The 24,193-nt window shown below is 33.7% G+C and overlaps 2 protein-coding genes across 2 annotated transcripts; both read left to right on the top strand.

The window, feature by feature from the left end:
• Nucleotides 1–139: 139 nt before the first annotated feature.
• On the top strand, nt 140–23,970 carry LOC125062561 (clavesin-1). Its single transcript, XM_047668567.1, has 7 exons — nt 140–267; nt 12,171–12,397; nt 12,523–12,682; nt 15,287–15,348; nt 16,525–16,718; nt 20,760–20,876; nt 22,562–23,970. The coding sequence occupies exons 2-7, from the start codon at nt 12,190–12,192 to the stop codon at nt 22,811–22,813; spliced, it is 993 nt and encodes a 330-aa protein (XP_047524523.1). The 5' UTR covers nt 140–267; nt 12,171–12,189; the 3' UTR covers nt 22,814–23,970.
• LOC125062564 lies at nt 10,145–11,831 on the top strand. Its single transcript, XM_047668568.1, has one exon. It carries the CDS (start codon nt 10,270–10,272, stop codon nt 11,005–11,007), a length of 738 nt encoding a protein of 245 aa, XP_047524524.1. The 5' UTR covers nt 10,145–10,269; the 3' UTR covers nt 11,008–11,831.
• Nucleotides 23,971–24,193: the final 223 nt, after the last annotated feature.

Below are 24,193 nucleotides of genomic sequence, written 5' to 3'. Positions count from 1 at the left end.
CTACGGAATATATTTTAACGTACCTAATTTATAACTTACACAATTTAAATATTCGATAATTTTCACCTTTATGTGAAGTCGCGTGTATTGTATATACACGAGAGTGTTATGCTAAATCGTGTAATATAATATTTAAGGTTTTTCTTGCTTCACTGAGAAAAGGCTCTTTACAGTGGATAGAAGACGTGTGCGCTGCCTGTGTTCAACATTACAAGTTTGTGCGTCGTCGAGTAAACTGCTTTTCGCGCCGAAGGATTACTTATACCTGTAAGTATTTTTTTATTGGATTGCGAATATTTGTGCTGTGTTTATAAATTCAATTGTGATTTACGGATATTTTTTTATTATTATTGTGTCATTTTTTGTAGCCACATGAAAAAAATACTATAGTTTCTACTTGTTGCCTTATGTTCATAAAAATATTTTTTTTATTTATGAAGGAGCATGTATATTATTTACTATTTAGATAAATTAATATTTTATTGGTATTGGTTGAGATTAAACAAAGAAATATAAACTATACAAATTAAATTAGTTACGGCAAATAAAATAATAATAAAGACATCGGCTTAAACATAGTAATTTTCCAAATTTACTAGAAACGAATCAAATTTAATGTTGCTGATTTATGTTACAACCGTATCGTTGTGTATTGCTATGCTTTTGGCATAAAAAAGGCGAAACCGGTTGTTCATAATAACCTTTATGTTCATTGTATGAGAAATATAAATTAAATTATTAGTACCTAAATATAACAATCGAGTCTACAGTATATTTACAATTTTCTTAACCTAAATAGTAAAAATAAAATATTGAAACAAATTAAAAAAGTTTGGTTCCTGTGGTAGTGTACCTTTAATGCTGGCAGCATTTCTTCGCTGTATTGCTATACTTATTCGTTGTTCACCGGTACTATCTACCAGGTGCCAACTTAAATCTTTAATTATCTTCTTCTATCTTATGCGGGCTTAAGCCCCACGGCCTAATAGTCTCCACTCCAAAGGGAACAAAATCAATTATGGAGGAAAGACTCTTATTTCTTTTATAATTTGGTTTACTCGCTAGTTAGTCAAACGCGACGTATTATTCTTAGTAATTAAAAAAATGTGAATAATATTACGCGTAATATTTTGAGTAGCATTGCGTGATACATCCGGAACATTTTAATTATTAAACTGAATATTTTATCATCAAATTATAAAATGCGGCGTCATAAAACTAAAAAAATGTTAATTCATAAATATTAATCATGTTTTTTATTAGAATAGTATTAAAGGATTAAATAACTAGCATTAACTTATGTTTAAGTAAAGGATCCTTTTGGTTGTTAGTGTTATGCCATAAGTGACGTAACTAAATAGTGAAAAAAAAAATACAATGAAACACCATAATATCTCAATAAACTTTCTATAGATATGTTTGTATTTCCTTTAAAGTCAATTTGAATGACTATTAACATATTAAACTTCAGCTCAATTGAAATTAAGATTAAAATCTTATAACCCTAATAATTTCCATTAAGATCTCATCTGAAAAAAACAAATTCTATGCAAACTTTATTGTAGTCACAATATTTACAAAATGCAAATTTTCGTTATATACTTTATAAGTTCAATAATTTAAGTATGGAATTGACCATAATAAACATGCCAAAATGTATAAAAAGTAATTTAAATTTTATTCTTTTATTTATTACTAATTCGGTGTTTTAGCTTAGAAGTTTGAACGAAGAAGTTATTTTTCGTTGTATTAGTTTTGTGCCTTGACGATTCAGTCTTAAGAGACGAGAAAAAGAAAAATCGAAAGTGTCTTTAATGTCTAAATCTGTCTCTTTCATCATTAGGAAAGAGAATAATTAATTTTATTCACGTATTGCTTAAAATCTTCGCTGCTAATAAAAATAACTTAATTGGAATTTCATTTACTTTATGTTTCTTAACTTCAACATCCGTTTGTGTAATTTTAGCAAACAAAAAGTATATATTCCTGTAGTAAAGTGTAAAAAACTTAATATAATATTTTAGTTAGGAGTGTCTAGTACTTTCCGTGTCTGATTAAGTGTTTATGAATAAGTTTTTAAAATAAATTTAAACTTGGACTTGCAATCACATCTCGAATTATTCGAAATTCGAATACTAGGTTAGGCTTTTGACAATACTCAATGTTGCCAATGTCAATATACAGAACGGCCATAGATAATAGTTGTGCGGTTATATAATTGTGGCTCGCGATGTCAAGTGTGACAAATTACATAATGTTATGTTGAACTGTCGAACTTTAGGTTATTAGCGTTGTCAAGCAAATTACCTTCTATGTGGGACGAGTATTTTCACCAATATTGCTTTACTTACAAATCAATAAGGTTTTTTAACTAACTAACTACCAAAAAACTAACAAAAACTACTAAACTAACAAAAAAATATATTCAGAAAACAATTTACACTTTATAAGTCTTCCCAATTCTTCCAGTTCTCAAATCAAGGACGTCGAATGGATGAGATGCAATAAACCCTCCGACATTCTTTTAACCGCTTTCTTCTTTGTTTTACAAAACGTTTGTGAGGAGCTGCAACCCAGATTGAAGGATTTCTACAAATCCATCTCCACCCTTGATACTCTTTTCTCCTCTCATCTCTGAAGTTCTTACTATCTCGCAGGGCCGTCTTAAACTAGGCTGGGGCCATTGGGCACACAAGAATTTGGGACCCTTTTGGGAAGTAAAAAAAAGCTAATTATAATTTAAAAAAAATACTAAGTATGACTATTTATTATAGGTGATAAAATACAGTATGATATATTATGTAGAAATTTTCGGTCCTGCGGGGCCCCCTGAGAATGGGGGCCCTGGGCACGGGCCCCGTGTGCCCTTATGGTGAAGATGGTATTGCTAACTCGCCTTGTGCTTAGAGGGATTTAAATGCACAAAAACCGTGCTTTAGTTGATCGATATTAATCTTTATTAAGCCTTTTTTAAATTATCAAAAAATAATTCTGATTAATTAGTATGCTGATTAACTTATTGAGGAAGTTATTTTATTTGACGGTCAAACAGTTTACATAAATATCTTTAATTAATGTTCATCGGGATATCGAACAATGTGATCTATGATCACAACTAATGAAAAGGGCCCTAAGCACGGAAAGCAATCACTAAGAGCCATTACATTATAAAACGGTATTCCTTTTGCATGATATCAAAAGTTTATTAATTGCATTTAAAAATTCTATCTGCAAAATGTAGTTTAAATCTTGTTTTCAAGGTTTTATATATTTTTTATATTAGATAAAGTTTCTAAGCACACTGTTTTGTAAACAATTTTTGGTGATTTATTTAATAAATTCATCCAGTTAACTATAACCCCCTTAAATTTTAACTCTCTCACGTTATTTAAAACCACAAGAAGCCCCACAAAACGGTCTTTGTGCTTATGAAACAGCTTTAAAAATTTACCGATGACTTAAAAACCTATTTTAACCGGCTAACACGCCAAACAGTAGTACTGCGTTTAAAAATGTATATAACGACCCAAAAAGTTAACCAAAACCTGATCTCACATCACCTTGGTCATCGGTTTCTCATAGAACTTGTACTTGGTGACGACACAATGGCATCTTCAGGCCACTGATGTCATGAACCTCAATATCATTTCGTAACATACTATATATACGTACAAAAAAGTTTACGAAACCTTGGAACCAAAGCACGACCATACATCGACTGATTTCAAATAGCATGTAACAGTTTTAAGCTATGAAACACCTACAGTGCGGTTCCTGGGTTATCGGGGTGCTTTAAATAATAGAGGATTTTGTTTTTACACGTTATTAACCACTCACGTAAAAGAATATGAGCGAAATAATGAAATGTTAATTACTATGTAACGAATGAATGCGATGTAACAGTTGAAGAGAGTGCCTACGTCTGGCTATACTCTCGGGGCGTAACTCAGACGATTTAGGAAATCATGAGTGAACAAAATGCACAGCCTTGGCTCGTACACCTACTTTATTAGTTCCGGGATATGTTTTTAGTGTTAGTACTTTACAAGAACTGCTTATCTGGCGTAAACAACTCGATAACGTTTGTTAATTTTATAATCAATCTTAATGTATCATCTAAATACTAATTTTTTCCAGATCAGTTTAGTTAATAAAAAAAATTAAAATACATATTGCACTCAAGATGTATGATTGTATGATGGTCTAAGCATTACCTTCAAAAATAAATTTTTGCAGTAACATCATATAGGTATTCTTTATAATTTTAGTTATGTATTCTGAATAAATTAATTTACGTTGTCTTTATATCGACGCCCGATCATAATTGGCACCCCATAGCACTTCATATAATCATGTAACATTGATATTACAATTGTCTAGATAGACGAATTGTTAATTTAGAGAAAACGTTATTTCATCATATTATATAACTAAATAGATTAAGGATAATTATAGTGTCGTATACAATTTCCAAAACATAACAACCGAACAATTGTGTTCACAAACTGTGACTGGAACATGTGAATCAAATACCTTGCGTAATTTTTTTTGAATTGAGAACTACAGATTAAAAAGAGAGGCGGAGAGTTTATTGCCAGTTCTTCTCTTCCGTTCTACGCCCTTGATTTGAGAACTGGCAGTAAATGTAAAATTAGAAGCATTAATATGTATTTCTTTACTGACGAGTCATAAGTGTACATTATGTTATCTACCTAAATGATTAAATGATTTTTTACTTTTTACTTTTTTTTACGTAGTTTTGTAAATCCTTCGATCTATGTGGCTTTCTATAAAGCCTTCTACTAAGGCTCTAGACTACTTCTAAGCAGAAAATTGTACGGCTCAATTCTTTCGTAAATTGCAAGTAGTATTAATTTTTATAATGCCCGACAATTTTCCATCATATCTACCTGATAACAAAACCATTTCTCGTGTGAATCGAATAATTTAAAACACCTGGATGACCTTTTCAAACTAGTTTACCTAAAGCTATATATAATTCAGGCTTCCTCTGTGCCAAGTTGTTTAGAATTTATAAAAGTAGAAAGATGTACCTAACTCTAAATATATACAATTACACTAAATATCGGAGTTTCGGCCAAATTGCGATCTTGTGAAGGGACAAATGTGATGATGGGTATCTAGAGGGTACACGTAATTTAAATATAGTTAAAAAGTTGAGGAAATCAACCTGATTGTTAAATATCTTACTGTCTACCACGTTCTCTACATACTTGTGTATATTGGTAATTCTTTAGGCCAATGGTGGACGACTGAAAATCAGCCTTAGAGCTGAAGTCCTAACCTATGTTTTCTTATTGATTATGTATTTATCTATTAGTAGGTGCTGTAATTACCGGATCGTCTAAGCTTTAACCTCGGTCTTCGGATCTTTTGATCGAATATCGAATTATTTAGCAATAATTAATTATTTACATTTCGACAAATCGATAGCCTATTTTGTAACCAAACGAGTTCTTTCTCTAGTCTTTGGCCGGTCAATATCCAAATTTCGTTCATGGCTGCGTGTTCCACTTTTACGCGTTGTAATTTGGCAAGATTACAAATGAGGGCACTTTACGATCACGTAACCATATAGTTTTGAATGGAACAAAGGCTAATAAATCCTACACGCTTCAATTACTAATAGGAAAGAGTTTAGTTTTTATTGCGATAATTGTTAAGTTTTATTTATACTAACACTATTTAATTCAGTTTTGGAAATAAAGGCTATAATAATTATTATTATAACAGTATTTAAGCGATCTTTAAGATTTAATAGAAGTTAAAAATTGTTGTTCAGTACTCTTTGTTTCTTTGAAGTAATGGCTGAATTGCACGTTCTTTTGATGTATAAATATAGTTAATTTCCTTGAGGAGTTAATGAATAGCCTAAACACTATATAACACAGATTTAGAACTAAGCTTAAACTCAACATAGGGACACACAGGTCTTAATTAAATATAAATATATACGATATATATTCTTACCTGCTCTACGCCCTTGACTTGCGAACTGGTAGTAAATGTAAATTTACAATTAATTTAACTTCTTTCTGACAATTCATAAGTGTACTTGTTTACCTACATGAATAAAGATATTTTGAGTTTGAGTTTGAATATGAGCAGTATTTTAGTGGTCTAAGCTGGTCCAGACTGATAGCGAATCCGAATCACGGCTGTGCAACCATTGATTTTTTTAAACTGCGCAATTAGCACCACCTACGTACACGCCGTGAGGAAACCAACGTGGGTCAGACTTAAAAATCGACGACATGCGGTAGATACAGAGGGCTGATCACGTACTTGTCTATATAAATAAAATAAAAATCAAAGGAACAGATGCAATCTACGTATATATATCCTTGGCCTTGGTTGGTTATAGCGCAACTGGATATTTTTTTATAATATACATTTACTTTAACTTTATTGAGAAATAATAAGTTTAAAAAACACAAACACACATTAAAGTACGTAGTAATAATAATAATACAAATTGATAAATAGAAAACTTAAATATTGAGGATTTACGAATTTAAATTTGTCAAGAAACATTTTTAGAATAAGTTTAATATACTTAACTTATAGGCTAAAAACTTATTGCTTATACTGTGATAAACGTTTAAAAGTTTGAACTTAAGTTCCCTTTATAAAGATTGGTGTGATACGATCAATTTCTTATATATTAGATCTATAGAGATAGTCACAGGAAATAAAATATACGTTAGTGTCTAATTATATTTTATAAGCCATTATGTTCTAAGTGACTTACGATTATTTAGAAAAAATACAATAATTTTGTTTAATAAAAGTATAATAAAATATTATAGATATTTGATAACGTAATCGTACGTTACCGTAAGAAAACTAACGTAATTGAAAGATTTTCTAACACAGACAGCTAATATACGAAAACTAAAAAAACTAATAAGTTGTTTTAATGCCATAAAGTGCATAAATAAAATAAATATATTATAATGAAGGAACTGGCGCATTACAAGATATTTTTAAGATCTCTCCAAATGCCTGTAACATCATTCTCCATAAACAGGCAGCTATTTACACTTTAACCAGAACCAAACTGCACAGTGAGATACAGTTTGACCTAGGTCCTGCACCAAAGGACATAACTAATACATAGACGTCAGTGCCTCTTTCTTGAGGGTCTCAAAACGATCCAGGTAACCCTAATAAAAAAAATATAAAAGAATAATGATGCATATAAATTAGTAATCTTAGCATAACTTAATCGTTAACTGTGTAATAAAGTATTTAAGCTTTATTAGGATTATATTTAACAACGATTGGCGGACATTGCCAATGACGTCATTCGTTTGTTGGTCACAAAAACATATTAAAATTCAAAGTAGATTTAATTATGTTTTATTTTATATTACTTATGATACTGGTAGGTAAATGTTAGTTTAGAGGTTATATATAAGGGCATGGACCTATCGGGCCATTTATAGGATGTTTGTGCCAAAAATATAGCGATTCAATAATCATATAAACTAATTAATACATTCTGTTAATATGCGAGGTTTTTGTGCATTTTGGATTTAGTTATATTTTTGTTTAAAAAGAATTTAATGACATACGGGAAAACACTCTTTTCTTTGTTCAAATACTAAAGAACTCATTTGTTTTTCGTTTAGAAAAACAATTTTTTTATTGACCATGATGTTCTGGTAAACAAAGTGAGAAATTGGGGCGTAGTTACTCGCCATTGATTTGGGATTTCAACCGTAAATTCAATTTAATTATTAAGTAGGAACGTGAACAACATCGACACGAACAAATGAATTTTTAAACTACACAAAGGCTCATACAGAAAAAGTTTTCATCAAACCATATTTAATTACTGAGGCTACAATTTTTATAAAGAATCGCAAATGAATTTCCTTACATTATCATTCATATAAAAGTGCAAGTTTTGATTTTTTTGATTTCTCTTTTCATTGTTTATGTATTTTCATAAAAAAATGCTCTTGCTTTATCTTTACTGAATATGGGATAACCCAAATTATTTATCACAAATGTGTGCCAGTGTGTAATTCCAGTGCCACAACTTTTATAGACTCGTAGGTAATCCTCCTCTCTGATGTTTTTTGTAGTGAATCATTCTCTGGATTCGTTTGAAAAATAGAATTATACGCAATTGAGGAAAATAACTTTATTCATAAACATATAACAACTCGAACGCGTGATTATCTTACATATAATTGACGCACATACTCATTTAATGGTCTTTAATATACTTGTTATATATGTAAGCCAATGTACGGAAAAATACGATTTTTATAACCTTAAATTTATCGTTAAAACACCTTAAAATAAATAGCATATGGACACTTAAGGCTTGCAGACGATCTGATTTTATTTGCCTCAACACGCGATGAAATGGAGAAGATGGTCACAGACCTTGACTCTGAAAGCAGGATTGTCAGTCTTTTAATTCTATTCTCTGCAGTGCAGATCGGTGGCAAGACCCAGTCTTGGTTTAAACGCTCTTGCAAGGCCTTGCGTCGAAAGCCATAATGCTTTAATGCCTAGGCAGAAGAGACGAAATCCTGTGATGCTACTATCGGCGAACGATAAAAAAGGATTCAACACTTCCAGGTTCTTCAAACGGAAAATCGCTAAAGCAAAGTCAGAGCACATTGCCAGATTTGGCGAGATAATGCCCCGCCTCCCTTCGGGGACCCGAGCCTTCTGGTCTCTCGTCAAGCTATCCACAGGGTCCCCCCTGTCTCGCTGGCCCACACCGCTTCTCCGTGCGGTAAAAGGCGAACCTTTCATCCTCCCAATTGTGCTGCCTACTTGTGCTCTTCTGTTGGCTCCGGTCCTAATGCGCTTTTTCCGGTACCGGTACTCGCTCAGCACTATCCCTAAGGGCTGGAAGACCGCTTCAACCTTTCGTCGTGGTCACTCGGTTGGTGATCTTCTTGTATATGTTACCATACCCATAGATGGGCAGAGGCAATTGAGTACAAGGGGGAGGCGCTAGCGGTTAGTTTGGTTAAAGCGAAAGCCTTCGATTGGGTGTGGCATCAAGCGCTTCTCTCGAAGCTTCCAGCCTATGGGCACCCTGAGAAATAATGCGCCTGGATTTCCAGTTTTCTGTCCGATTGAAGCATCAAGGTCGTAGGTATACACTGGCCGTGCAGGTAAATACTGGATTTTTTTGCTATCCGAGGTGGAAATGCATTAGCGCATCTCTTACCCTTAAGTTAGGGGTATGTGAGACTCGACCCACGCCAAAATCTCTGCTATTCAGAGACGGGGTGAGCAATACTTACTATAACGCAGGTAAATAGATCATTATCGGAACAAGCTTGTGTCATTCTTTGTTTTTATTTGCCCTGTGCCAAAATATTGTTTAGGAGAATGTTTAAAATTCTGTGCCGAACCAAAACGTGTACGCTAAGAAAAGCAATTAAAAACAATGTCAACCCATTATGAATGTAATTATAAATAAGAATGGAGGCTTTATGTAACGTTGTTTGCGACACTAAGCTTTCATTAACCTTAGCAAAGGTATCAAGCTTCTCACGTGTAATTAATTACAACTATTCACTGAGTCACTGATCGCTTTTGACACTTGCAATATTATAAACAATTCTTCTACGTCATATCGTCTCTTCATAAATCTATAGGGTGGGTAATGATCGAAAAAGCACATGAGAAGATAGAACTTTATTTGAATTTATTTATCGCTGCTTTTTAACATAGCTTTTTCCTATGTACTCGTGTACCCATGTACACTGTGACTAAAAACTATACTTAGAAAAGATTCATTTTTAGAGGATTTTTGTTAAAATAAAACTGTTATGCTGTAAATTAATTATTTATAGAACTTTATCTGTATAGGCCAAAATTGTTACCGTTTCTGATTTTTTACAAAGAAAAATAAATCATACGAATCATAGACTATCCACATTCTTGTACAGTTTCATCTAAAATAGTTTTCTGCCTCTTTTCAAAAAGCGCAAACATAATTTGACAGAAAATGTACTTTAGTTAGAGTGTAATAATACTGATTTAGTATTTATGAACAAGAAGTTTTGACCTTCAACCATATTACTAAATGAAGAATAAAACAGTATTTAGTATTTTACTCGAACAAGTTCCGATCACGCAAACTACATTATTCATTTCAATTTCTTCATGAATCATGTACAACTTCATTTCTTTAATTGAAAACTCAATAAAACGATCGACATTCAAACTGACCCAGTTTTCTATTGAAAACCATTTCGCCATCACACCATGACGCTCCTCAAATTATCCATCGTATTAATTTTTATTACAATGGCTAAAACGCAAAACTTCACGTGCGAGGATATGCTTGACATATCCGATAATAAAAACTCGATCTCATTACCTAGATTACAAACAATGCAACGTAAAGATATAATTACTTGTTTAGTTCACCTTGGCAAGAAGCCGTTGCGTTCTCTCGAGGCCGATTACATTTGGCACTCAATTAAAATATTTTACGGCGACGTCGCGAATATTCCAGAAAGTATACTGGCAACTTTGCAATGGGTTACACCAGCTATACCGGCTGAAGAGTATTATAATATAACGCTGGGTAGTATTGATGTGATACAAAATTTTGGTAAGGACTATGTGCTGAACGAAAATCAACTAACAGCTGTCGCTGAACGTGTTAGAGATGACTTTAAAGAACCGGAAGATTTCACCTTCTATGACTTGGTTGCTTTAAAGCAAATCCTATGTGCTTTTAATGGAAGCGAAATAGAAAGAATACATGCTAAAGCATACAAGGCAGCGTTTGTTGAAATAGGTGAATTGAAGAGATGCAGTACCGATGTGTTGCAGGGATTTCTTAAATTGGCAACAGACAGTTCGGCTTTTGGACCACCAGATAACTGGGATAATGTAGTTTTGTGTTCTATCGGCGTCCTGGGAGAGTTTTTGCCTCAAAAAATACAAGATAAGATTAGTAAAGCTAAGAGAGAACTGAAATTTTTGACGCCCTAAATTCTTTGTGGAAATTTCGTAATTTTAAATTGTGATTTGTCCTTGTAGTATGCTATAACTTATGAAGAACACATAATTTTATTTTTATACAATATCATCAATTTTATTAGCTTAACTCTGACCTTGGTGTTATCTGTTGTTTTTAAGTTAACAAGTATATTATATAATAATAAATAAAATTGTTTTATTAATAAAGAATAATTAACTTAAGAGAAACCCATAGAATTTCTTAGTTTAATAAACATACAATGCCATTTCCGTATTTTTATGTACAATATAAATACCACACTGGTAATATTTACAACCTACTTCATGTATGTAAATTGCACTTGACTCAATATACTTGCTGGAAAACCAGATTTCAAATATACATTCTGCAAAGTCACGAGATAAACAAAGAATGATTAGTTCCTACTAGAATTCGTCTCTATTACATTACTCCATTGAGTTTGTTACGGTTGAGTTAGTTCAGAATCTAGTATGAAGAGCGAATCTCAGATTTTAATTAAATCAGATGGCATAAGATCCATTGTGATTTCTACTATTACGCTATCTATATATTAAGTACACACTGTTCGCAAATTAACTCGATTTGTCACTATTATATATATTAAGCTTGCTTTTAAGATTCATAATACAAGATTATGTCTAATCTCACTCAGTGGTACCTTCAGCGTGCGATTCTCATCCTAGTTTCGATCCCCGGTTCTGCCCTAATGGACGGAGTGTTTTTAAGCGTGCATTTACGCTCGAACGGTGAAGGAAATAATCGTGAGGAAACTGGCTTGCCTTAGACCCAAAAAGTTGACGACGTGTGTCAGGCACAAGTTGCTGATCACCTACTCGCCTGTTCACAAATGATCATGAAACAGATAGATGATTAATTCTATTTATTTATACAGGATCTGCAGCCACTGATTTTTTTTTTATTTTTTTTTTATTTATGCAGGATCTGAAGCCACTGATTTATTTTATTTATACAGGATCTGCAGACACTGATTTATTTTATTTATTTATTTATACAGGATCTGAAGCCACTGATTTATTTTATTTATACAGGATCTGAAGCCACTGATTTATTTTATTTATACAGGATCTTAAGCCACTGATTTATTTTATTTATACAGGATCTGAAGGCACTGATTTATTTTATGTATTTATAGAGTATCCGAAGCCAGCAAGATGACGACAGCAAGCGTCTTGCTTACTGTATCGACGAATTGGGGCGCCAATGATCATTGTGAAAAAGACGGGATTGTACGAAAAGTGAGGAATACGGCTGAAATAGCTGCGCGTGAGCTTAGAGAGTCTCCAGCTACGAAGGAACAGGCTCTCCTTAATATGAGGGAATGGATTCAGAAGAATCCAGATATAAGAAACGTAAGACAAGGTATGTAAATGACTTTCTGAAAAGTTATAAAAAACTTCCTACTATTCCGAATTTTAATCAATTGCCAAAATCCAGTGGCACTTTAGATTCTACCATTTTTACCCTCTTATGTCTTTTTATTTCAGATGATACGTTTTTATTACGATTCCTCCGACACAAGAAGTTCAGCGTGCCAATGGCTCAGCAGACACTACTTAAGTATTTAAACCTCCGAAAATTCTACAGCAACTGTATGGTAAACCTGGACTGTCAAGATCCGAACCTGAAGGAAATTATAAGCAGCGGGTAGGTGGCGTTACACAAAGTTCTCATCAGTCTCTTTTAATTATAGCTTAAACATGATTTGATAGAAAGGGACGAAGAGATTTTTGAAGTTATACTTCTTTAGGCGCGTTATGAAAAATTGATGAGAGTGAAATTTTACGATGCGCGCGCACAGTTACACAAAATTAACAGAATGAAGTTGCCCACGGAAGATTCTACGGCATTGAACATAATTTAAAAACAACATTCGAATAATAATAGAATTTATGTTACACTTAATGTAAGAGAATAATAATAAATATTTATTTATTTAATTTTTCAAATATAAACTGAACTTTATTGACTATAATGACTCCTTTTCCAGTCTTTGGTTATTTAATTGTAATTAATTATGTGCTTGCAATCAAAGATTATTTTTAATAATGCCAAAGAAGTATAAGTACACGCACCCTTTTTTTTATTAGATAAAAATATACCTATAGTTTACATTTGGGCTACATAACAGTGATAATCTCTTCCCACGAATAGATTTTGATTATTCCGTATGTTGCAAATATTTCCTATACATTTTTTTTTATTATTATCTTGCGTAACTGAATTAGCATTTTTTTAAACATTACTTGACGGAAAGAAACAAATGAATATTTTTGTTTGGGCTGGATGTCAACGCTTAGAGATAGATATAGACATAGACTAACAAAAACACACACTATGTGTGTTTGTGTGTTCTATAACAATAATCAAAGAAAAAAATATAATGATATAACAAAAAATAAATCCCCTTTTCGCTTTCGGTTCGTTTCAAGTGTGTAATGAGTGTGTGCTGTGCTTGAAATTAGCCCTGGCTCAGCATTATGCTGAAGAGCAGACTGTTCCACAGCGCTGGTCATTCTGCCAGAGACTCAGCTTATTTGTTTATATTTCATGCAACCTATTCGCTATAAATATTCTCCCAAATAGATATGATATCCGAGAAGGCCACAGCGGTATTATTAGGATAGTTAAATCACTCAACGTGCAATAATAACAAAAATATAAATGTCCTCTGAAAAGTAATAAATAAATTAATGTTGATTATAATTAAGAAAGTTGTTATCCTTATTAAGAACTATTAAGCTTCCGTCGCAATGCCCTTTATATTATTCGTTCTAAGATATGTAAATTAAACTTCCTTTCGCTTAGAGGCCGAATAAATTTTCAATCAATTATACATGCGATCATAGGAAATGGGGATTTTAAAGGCGGATAATAGTAAATAATAGGCACATGTCATACACTCTTATCTCGGGCACCGTGGCTTAGTATAAAATCCTGGGTTCAATATCTGGTGAAGATATAGTTAATATGGATGAAGCTGTATTGCCTGACTGTAATATAGACCGAATGTGCCAGCCCTATTAGTGAGTTACGGAAAATCGATCATAATAGGTGATGATGATGAATAACCTGACGATAAACAAATAATAAATTAAAACAGCCTCATATATTTTTTAATTCTTAAGAGTACAAAATACAGTCTAATCATAGAAAGTGCAGTGTTATTGACCTCGATCTTGCGAAAAATTTAAATCCACTAACATAGTTACAAAATATGGCGTACGTATTATGAAATGAGGTTATATATTCTTTATGGTACATATCAGACTGGTTATTCGAAAGCCCCCAAGTGGGCCTTGAACTTTGTTGTTATATAATTTACTTTTCCCACTGGCTGTTTAAGAAATTAAATTATGAAAGTATTTGTTTATCGTGTTGATGAAACAGTGTGTCATCCCCTTAACATATTGTAAATAGTGTTTTTCGACACTGCCTTACGTTAAATATTAGTAATTTTATTACTTATTAGCCTAATAGATTGGAATTTCTCAGTCAAGAAACAATTCATTATAAACATATTGTTGATAATGTATTTGAATTTTATCGTTTTGTTAATGACTTTTACAACAAACTCTCAAGTGAAATTAGAGAATTATCACTGAATAAATTCAATATTATCGGTTAACTTAAAGTAATTAATAAAGCTTTTTATAAATTTCACTGATCGTGATTATTTAAATGATCCTAATGTTTGGGATTGATTTGCTCCAATTCAAATATTTACAGTTGCTCTGCCTTACAAACAATTTTTAAAAGAGTGGCGGAGATTTTCTTGCCAGTTCTTCTTGCCCGCTCTACGCCCTTGACTTGCAAACTGGTAGTAAATGTAAATTTAGAATCAACTTATCATCTTTTCTGTTGACGTTCATAAGTGTACTTGGTTACCTATATGAATAAAGTTGTTTTGAGTTTGAGTTTAATTACAAAGTTGTTTTTTTTATGTGGAGACCAAGTTGGTCGGCATGTTCTGAGGTAAAATTCAGAATTGAGTGGCTGATGCTCTCGTATTTCTAAAACATATTGAATTCATACTTAAAGTAACAGTTGCATAAGTGTTGGTAAACGTTAAATATAGTTAACACAAACTGATTCCTTAAATCATTGACTAAATAATCGGGCATTAAGCCTCGTAGCAGAGTTACTAGATATTTGTTAATTACACTATGCTGTTTAAATATCTGAAGCTGTATCTGTAGACACACTTTTAGTCAATCACATATAAACACAAAAAATGTTTCTTCATTCTAGGTACATTGCAGTTTCACCAGTTCGTGACAGCTTGGGTCGGAGGGTCATAGTGTATAATATGAGTAAGTAATTAAATTACGAAATCAATGTTGTTCACACCTATATCAAAATTAGTTTGCCATTGAAACGTTATTTACAATCACGTTATTAAACAATTGTACATTTCATTCAATCAAAACACTAACGTCAAGTCGAAATTGTTGTGGGCTTTGAACGAGTAAATTAATTCAAATGTACTTAAAAAATAAAAATAAATCAGTGGCGCTATAACCTCTTTAGGTCTGGACCTAAAACTAACTTTAAATCTAATGGTCTGACACGCCGTCGACTTTTTGGGTCTAAGACGTGTCGGTTTCCTCACTATGTTTTCCTTCACCGTTCGAGCGAATGTTAAATAACATAGAAAGAAGCCTATTGGTGCACAGCCGGGGTTCGAACCTAGGACGTCAGGGACGAGAGTCGCACGCTGAAGCCACTAGGCCGACACTGCTCCAAAATATTTACTCAGTAGTTTGGCTATTTTGTACCAATTTATTTTCGAAGTACGAAAAATCCTTTTTGCTGATATTAAGGAAGTATCAATCTTAAAGTGACCTTAATAACAACTTACGTTTCACTATTCGCGTGAACATGTAAAAAAGAAGAGATTTAATTGTAAATATTATTTTAATTTCAGTTATTAACTGAACGTTATATTTTGACCTTGTGTTGTATGTGTGGTTATAAACGTTGCTTGCGATGCGATGGCAATGACTTTGACTTGTGCGATTTCAATGTAGATATATAGATATAGATATATATATATATATAAATAGATGGCTTTGCGAATTTTTTTATGATAGGGTAATTCATAAATGCTGATGGCCTACTTGAAATCTTAGCGCCTGTAAGGGTAATTCAAAACCGAGACATACTATGATTGTCGTATGTCAAAATCCTTTTTGACATACTCTTGAATCTGAGGGTTAGTCTTGACTCTGAATTTTACCCTTCTTCTTCTTCAGGTGCCACTTTATTGCTAAATTGGACGATAACAACTTACTAGTTTAAAGTTCTGAGTTTTAATACACCCGGCGAATTTTACCCTAAAAGCTATACAACAAACAAAACAGCCAGTGCTATCATCACGTGACCTAAGCAGTGTTATTGTTGACTGCCTTACCAATCACTCGTGATTCTATTTGTCTTCCTCATTAAAGTTCCACTTCAAAAACCATTAAATTTAAACTTTGTCGTAGGTAAATTCAATATAAGCAAGTTCACATGCTGGGATATGGTACGCGCGCATGCTGTGATCTACGAGACATTGATGGAAGACCAGACGGACCAGATCCATGGCTTCGTGCACGTTGGCGATGGTATGGGATCCAGTAAGACACACGTCACGGCTTGGAACCCTATAGACTTCGCTCGGCTCATTAAGTGGGGAGAGGTAAGAGCTTTATGAATAGGTACGATAGTAGCCGTGAGTGATAATACGAATTAGATATCTATCTATCTTAGGCCATGGGGTTCAAGAGCACAGGCGCTAAATAAAGATTTAAGTTGGCACCTGGTGGTACCGGTGACCCCAGAGCCACAGACTACACTTTTTAAATTGGTTTAATTTTTCTATGTATCAATTTTTAATGATTATTATTACTATGTAGGTTAACAATATAAACGTTGCCAGTAAGCTCGCAAGTGCGATGTTAGGCCGAGCGTCGTAAGACAAAAACAAGTTATCCTACGAAGCTTTGCAGTTCTTTTTACATTTACAGTCTTTTAATGTGTAATTTTAGAGATAATTCCGAGAAAAAATCATTTAACGGATTAGATTAATATCTAAATCTGTGAACGAAAGTCCTCTGACATAAACATAAACTGTCCATGACATAATGTTTCGTCATAGTCGTAGAATAGTGACGGATCTGACAAATAGTAAACTTAACAGGGCAACCATTAAAATAATACAATCATGTTAGTTTTTGTCATAACTATTCTAATTCATATTCTGTTATTATGAGAATTGGCAAGAAAACAAAAGGGTTTGTTTTGAAACAAAATAAAAATAAAAACATTAAATTACACAGTTTTCTAGAAACATCATACATGTTTCTATCAAATTCGTCACTTTACCGACTGATTAATTTTATAAAACACATGCAATTTTTTTAATGTAGCCGTAATATTTAGTCAATGTAGTATCCAAATATAATAAAAAGTGGATCTACGATCATGACGGTTTCTTTGTTTAATTTTATCGTAGGCGAGACTGCAGAATAAAACAAACAAAAGCTCTCAAGGTAAAAGGAATAAAGTTCATTAGCACCTACGTGCTGCGTGTGTCATTTCTGCATATCCCTTCACCAACCTGAAACAAAACAAAATCACAAACAATTTCGTCCCAATATTGGAGTATTGGTTAAATTTATAAGGCGAACTCGCTTCACCCATTTCCTCGAATATTTAAAGTCCAGACTTTGGAGACTTCGACTAGTCTTAATATACGGCTGTGAGGAGTGGACGCTAACCATGAAAGAGAAACAGAAGCTACTGGCGGAACGCAAAATATTGCGTAAAATCCTTTGGCCAACAAGGAGGGAGACGGGTTATATGGAGTTGCTAGCCCAGCCCAACATAATAAGCGGATACAATCGGCTACGTTGGCTGGAACCTTGAGCGAGTGGGCCAAGATCAGCCGATGGTGGCCTAGGTACCGCTGGAGAGTAGAGGAGGACCTGCAGCATCTAAGCCAGTAATTGGCGGGAGGTGGCACTGGACAGGAAGCGCTGGAAGTTTCTTGTTTTGGAGGACAAGACACTTATTGGGTCACAGAGCCAGCGGAGTGAGTCAGTGGAGTCAGCCGAAGCGCATATTCTGATTCTGACAATATGTTCTACTCACTTACCCTACGCGTTATCGATCACTGCGCTGGGTACGTGTTCAATACACCAGTAAAGAGAAAACGATGGAAAATCTAAGCATTAATTATATGAATCAAGTAATTATTCGAATCAATTGCTCACGCGTCGTAATTGCAAAAAATCTCCGCTAATTCCCTTAATGACTAGTTTAATCTGCGTCAAAACAATTGTAGTGGAAAATAACTGAACCAGTTTCACTATAAGGCTTTACTTTGATACGATGTGTATCGAGTTTTCAAATACCTTTTAACCTCAACACCTGGCGTTCCAAAGCGCGTTTTAATGCAATTTCTACCGTGCAACAACTCTTTGATGAACCAGCTACCAGTATTGATAGTTTTCAAGAAGTCGTTCCATTACCTCAAAGGTCGGCAACACACCAGCAAGTCCAACCCCACTTTATTCAAAGGTCACTTGGACTGTTTATTTGCCTCCTGTCCCATAAAAATAAATGGAAAGAGAATGTAGGGTCAGGCAAGGTAAAGGCAGAGTTAGACTAAATAACTCTAACTGTTAATGGCCGATAACTATTTGACAGTTGAGAGAACTAGTTTGCACTTGAGATTCAGCATCGTACTCGTCTCGTATGTCAAGTTCCAAATCTGGTAAATCCGCATTTATCTTTACTTTAAAAAAAAAAGAAAGTATATATTAAAATTGGAAGTGTAATGTTTTTATGTTCACCGTAATGTATTTTGGATAGATAGATTCTTACTTATACTCTACAAATTGTGGTGTGTTTAATAAATAATTTAAATAAAAATCGTTATAATGTCTGATAAGTAAGATAGCGACGTCCGTGATCACGACCCGCAACCAATTTTATATATTTGATGTAAAATAAATTTATTTAAAAATATTTTTAAACTCTTACAACGATCAAATAATCTCAATCGGGTAAAGTCCATAATAAAAACCTCTTAGTCATTTACTGCGTAACATATTCCTATTGGTCAAGATTTGTGTTTTTATATGGATTTTTTTACACAAACTGTTGGTAAAAAAAATAGTAAAGTAACATATACTAAACAGTTTTTTAACATTTTTATGAACATATAATTTTGTATAAAGGTTAATACGAAATGCGATATAAATATCGTCGCAAAACTGTAGGTAACAAGATTTATGAGAACGAGTTTAATAGGTAGATTGAAGTACTTACATGAAGAGGAAAACGTAAACAATGTTTTTATATGAACAATTATAGACAGTTTTGCGTTCAACGACACTAAACTTATACTTGTGTGACGAAATTATTAACTTAATATTAATTTAAAAACTTAACGTAAATTTTATCAAGCATACTCGTTAACTCGTAAGCCTTTAGAAGCCTATAGACGTGGAAAGTCACTAACGTCATCTCGCACTGGCTTCAAGTATTATGCCCGCCTTCCACTGCGAGCGGAACGGACCCATTACGGACTCCGCTATACTCGTAACGATGATTTTCATACATGTGCTTCCACCAAAGCGGAGACGAGCGCAGCGGAGAGAGCGAGTTGAAAGAGTCAAATGAGGTTAGCGAGTTGACCGAGTTTCCCACGGAAATGAATATGTATGAAAATTTACGAGTATAGCGGAGTCCGTAATGGGTCCGTTCCGCTCGCAGTGGAAGGCGGGCATTAGGCGCCACTTACCACTGTCTTCACCGTATTCTGGGTATCTACTGGCGCGAGAAGATCCCAAACGAGTAACATTGGAACCGCTTTTGAGAAACCCCGAACAGCTACCAGATCAAGCGACGCATGTGGACGTGGATACACTCGGAAAATATTCAAATTATATCCCAAAGCTTGATTGGAGCCCGCAAGGAAACCGGAAGCGTGGCCGTCCAAAGAAAACCTGGCGTCCTACAGTTGCAGATGAGGCAAAGAGAGCTGGAAATACTTGGAGGAAGGTGAAATACGAGACTCAAGACCGATGGAGACTCACTGTAAAGACCCTATGTCCCATCTAAGGGTTGTAGGACAAAAGTCTATCCCACCATCGTTAAGCCTAGCTAACCTTTCTCTATAATCTATCTATGTATACGTATAGTCCTTAACCTGATCTAAGATTTTTTGTGAGATAATAATTGTTTCGGGTCGGCCATAGAAGGCTGATGTTCTTATTGTAACAATCAAAAGCAAGCAGTCTTTTACGTACTTTTTACAACAATATAATTATTTTTATGATAATCTAGCTGCCCCCGCGAACTTCGTTTCGCCTACATATGATTTTTTACAAAATTCGATTAGTCCAGACGTCTTCGAGTTTTGCGCTTAGCATCACATCTTGCGGATCATTTTTATTTATATATACCCAAACATGCATTAAAAACTATTAACTAACAACATTTTTTATTAATTGACCTTGTATTAATAAACTTAAATATATTAAAAGAAAATTAAATTGCCATTGTAAGCCAATTTTTGAATGTCGACCCTCTATGATCCAGATCGGTCCATAGATGATAAAGCTATACTAAACACAAAAAACTCCTTCGTAAATCTCGTTGCAGTTAATTTAAGAAGTCTAATGAAGAATTATAAAAGACACTTATAATAATCTTGCTAATTTTCTTCCAGCAATCCTTCCCAATGCGCCACAAAGGTTTCCAGCTGTTCAATGTCCCATCGGCTCTTAAATACATTATTGATTTTGCTGCGAGCAAAGTATCTCCTAAAATAGGCGAGCGTTTACGTGTAAGTATATCAGTTATTAAGGTGATATCAGACGGTTCATTTTTTGTTCATTTTCACCTTTCATTCGGTACATTTCACTCGAAATGAAATGTCTGAACAAAAAATGAAACACGAGTGCCGAATGAATTCATTAGTGAACCGATCCAACAGTGTTGGATATTGGCATCCGGTATCTTTCATTCCCACTCCGAATGAACGAGAAATGAACGGTCTGAACACTGAGAGAACCTTCATTCGGATTCGGCCATTTTGTTTCGAGTCCTGTAGCCGACGGACATCACGTTGTCGACGAAGTTATAACTTTTTTTTAACTTTTCTTCAAATTTACTTTCATCCATTCGAAGATGATTACAATATGAATCAGGATCTTCAACGCCTAGTTCTCTCAACAATGTATTAGTAGCTCCTAATAAATTTCTTCTTTCAATCCATGGTCGCACCCACCACCGTCGACGTTTTCTTTGCTTCTTTTTTGTCAACTCTTTGATTAAATGATCACAAATTAAACTAATTCCAAGACGTACGACTTCATTCGATGACATATTTAAAAGAAAGAACAATGAATGTTCATTTCTGCATCATTTCGTCTAAGCCGTGTGAACATAGAATGAAAAAAAAATGAAGCATTCACTCGAGTGAACAATCATTCGAGTGAACCGTCTGATATCACCTTATATTAAGAATTACTGTTATAGTGTTAAATGTTAATATACAAGTATGTCTCTTAACCTCTTAGTAGACACATTTTTTTTATAAAGACAATTCACACCAATTGACCTAGTCCCATGCTAAGCTGGTGAAGCTTGTGTTATGGGTACTAGGCAACGGATATACATACATATTATAGATAGATAGACATACAAATACATATTTTTAAACACCCAACTTGCTTAGGTCAAGCACAACACCAAATGCTCATCACATCGATGTTCGTCTCAGCCGGGGATCGAACCCGGGACCCATGGATTCGCAGTCAGGGGTACTAACCACTAGACCAATGAGTCGTCATCTTTGCATTGATGTTTTCATAGACAAGTCATCAGCTTTCTATGCCTGACACCCAAAAGACATGTTTCCTTACGATTTTATCCATCTCTAACTCAGAACGAATCTCTTGGTGCAAGCCGGGGATTGAACCCAGTACCAAAGGGATAATCGCAGCGTTAATTTTTTTTATTTATAAGTAATCTTACAGCTACATATATTGATTGTAAGGAAAACACTTAGACAATATACTAAGCCAAAACAGTTTACATTGATAAAAAACATATACGAGCACAGAAAACATAAGACAATTAAGTACATTAATAGATAAAAAAAGAAAACGAATATTAAAAAGAATAAATAAATAAATGAAACGTTATTTTGTCACAATTAGTAAATTCCTTAACCCATAGACAATTGAGTATACCTGTTTTATGAGCACGTGGAGAGGAAGTTTTTATTTAAAGAAAAAACTTTTTAACAGGATTAAAGTCATGTATTATTATAAATTTACAATTATTTAACATAATTTTAAATTTATCCGCCGTTTCGCGTGCTTTACAGCGTGCGTGGTCAAGCACGCTAAGTGCTAAGCTAAGTTTTTATTTACTCAAAACAGGAAATATATTCAACGCAAACTAGAATTTTGGCAATATTATGTATATTGCAGGGTTCAAAATTCATTATTATTATACTTTCAGCTCCATTCAACAAGCAAGACTCTATACAAAGAAATGGATATCTCTTGTCTGCCAACAAAATTCGGCGGCAAGATCCCTCTACAAGAAATGATTGACTTCACTCATAAACTCCTTGAAGAGAAACGGCAAGTTCTTCTTGACCTCGACGACATGGAGATCTTAAGTACAAGAGGAATTTTGTCTTCAAGAAATACCAGTTCATCCCCTGAAGGATCTGTAGAAGGCAGTTTTAGGAAGTTAGAGATTGATTAAGGGCATTTATATATTAATTTTGGTTAAGATTTGAGGTTTAGTTTTGAGGCAGGGCTAATGTAGGAATCTGACGAGTTCTACATTATATAGTCTTGTTGTAATTTAGTAGTAAGTAGCCTCCATGATTACACGTAGTTTTAATCGTTCGTTTAATATTTTAAAAATCGTTGCGTCTCGAAGTACTTGTGTGTTTGTGGACACAAATGAAGGGTGTTTAAGGTGACTTAGACAGTGATAGATTGATTTAAAAAAAATTAACGCTGGAATACTGATGAAATCAATTAGAAAAAAAAATGTATTCTCAGTTTTAAAACCCCAAATGAGGAGGGTCAAAATTTATTATATTTGCACTGTTGTCGTTATCTTGGCACAAAAGCTTAAAATTGAAATCAAAATATGCTATTGAAGTTCTACAGTACGTTCGTTGTGACTTGTGACGTCCGAACTTTCCGACAAAATATTATCAATATTATTTTTTTATATAGAAGTTGCCTAATTCAATCAAATTTTCTGAAAATGACGATGATGATTTAAATTTTTATTTCCATTCAAAAGACATGGTGACCAACAAATATTGTATATTTGTCCTATAGGGCTATTTGTGTACACCAACATTTTAAGTAGTTCTCCAAACGAGATCAACTTAACAATAAATCTTAGTAAATTTTATGTTCAAATAAAAAAGTTGTGATTTTATTTTTACTTTTCGTGAATAGTAGGAGTCGTAAATGTAAATTAATGTAACTGTATATTAAATCAAGAATATATTTCGCCGCTTTAATACATTAACTGGTACTGTTGTATCGCAGTTATTGTTATTTAAATAAATAAAATAGGTACACTATTTTTATGGGCTTTATCAAATGTCGAAGTTCAAATGAATTTATTAACATTACCTCCGTAGTTGTTTAGGGTGTTAACAGGCTTCCAGAAAATTACAGGTGGCGCCATTGCGAAGATAGCAGGCCGCTTGTTGGAATATAAATAAAAGAAAAACATGTAGCCATTATGTGTATGTTTAAAAAAGCCTCCTGAGGGAATTAGATTAGTTATTCATGGAAGAGGTCTAGTTGGTTGAGACTTTAAGTGTTTATTTAAGGAAATGTAAGCTCCCTTGCCTTATATAAAGTGATGTATAAATAAATGTTAGAAACTCTCGTGGAAATTTATTAAATTTATCCCGAAATCATTTGCTTTAGTAATGGCTACCTGCCCTGCGGTTCCATTTGTTCGGGTGAACATGTAGTTCCTGAAATCGATAACGCGTTTTAACGAGAGGGAAGCTGACAAAGGGGAATAATATTTTCAAAGACGGGTCAACATAATTTTTATCACACCATGTTATTTCTAAACCCAGTATTATGTAATTCCTATTTGAGA

This window comes from Pieris napi, chromosome Z, assembly GCF_905475465.1.
Source record: "Pieris napi chromosome Z, ilPieNapi1.2, whole genome shotgun sequence".
NCBI lineage: Eukaryota > Metazoa > Arthropoda > Insecta > Lepidoptera > Pieridae > Pieris > Pieris napi.
Note: the sequence above shows the minus strand (reverse complement) of the source record. Positions and strands in the feature narration are given on the sequence as shown.

What these genes read in the sequence shown, in the direction of transcription:
- LOC125062564 (XM_047668568.1), top strand. Translation starts at nt 10,270, where the DNA reads ATGACGCTCCTCAAATTATCCATCGTATTAATTTTTATTACAATGGCT.
- LOC125062561 (XM_047668567.1), top strand. Translation starts at nt 12,190, where the DNA reads ATGACGACAGCAAGCGTCTTGCTTACTGTATCGACGAATTGGGGCGCC. An exon ending in TATAAGAAACGTAAGACAAG is followed by an intron (nt 12,398 to 12,522) that starts GTATGTAAATGA and finishes TTTTTATTTCAG; the next exon opens with ATGATACGTTTTTATTACGA. An exon ending in AAGGAAATTATAAGCAGCGG is followed by an intron (nt 12,683 to 15,286) that starts GTAGGTGGCGTT and finishes TCTTCATTCTAG; the next exon opens with GTACATTGCAGTTTCACCAG.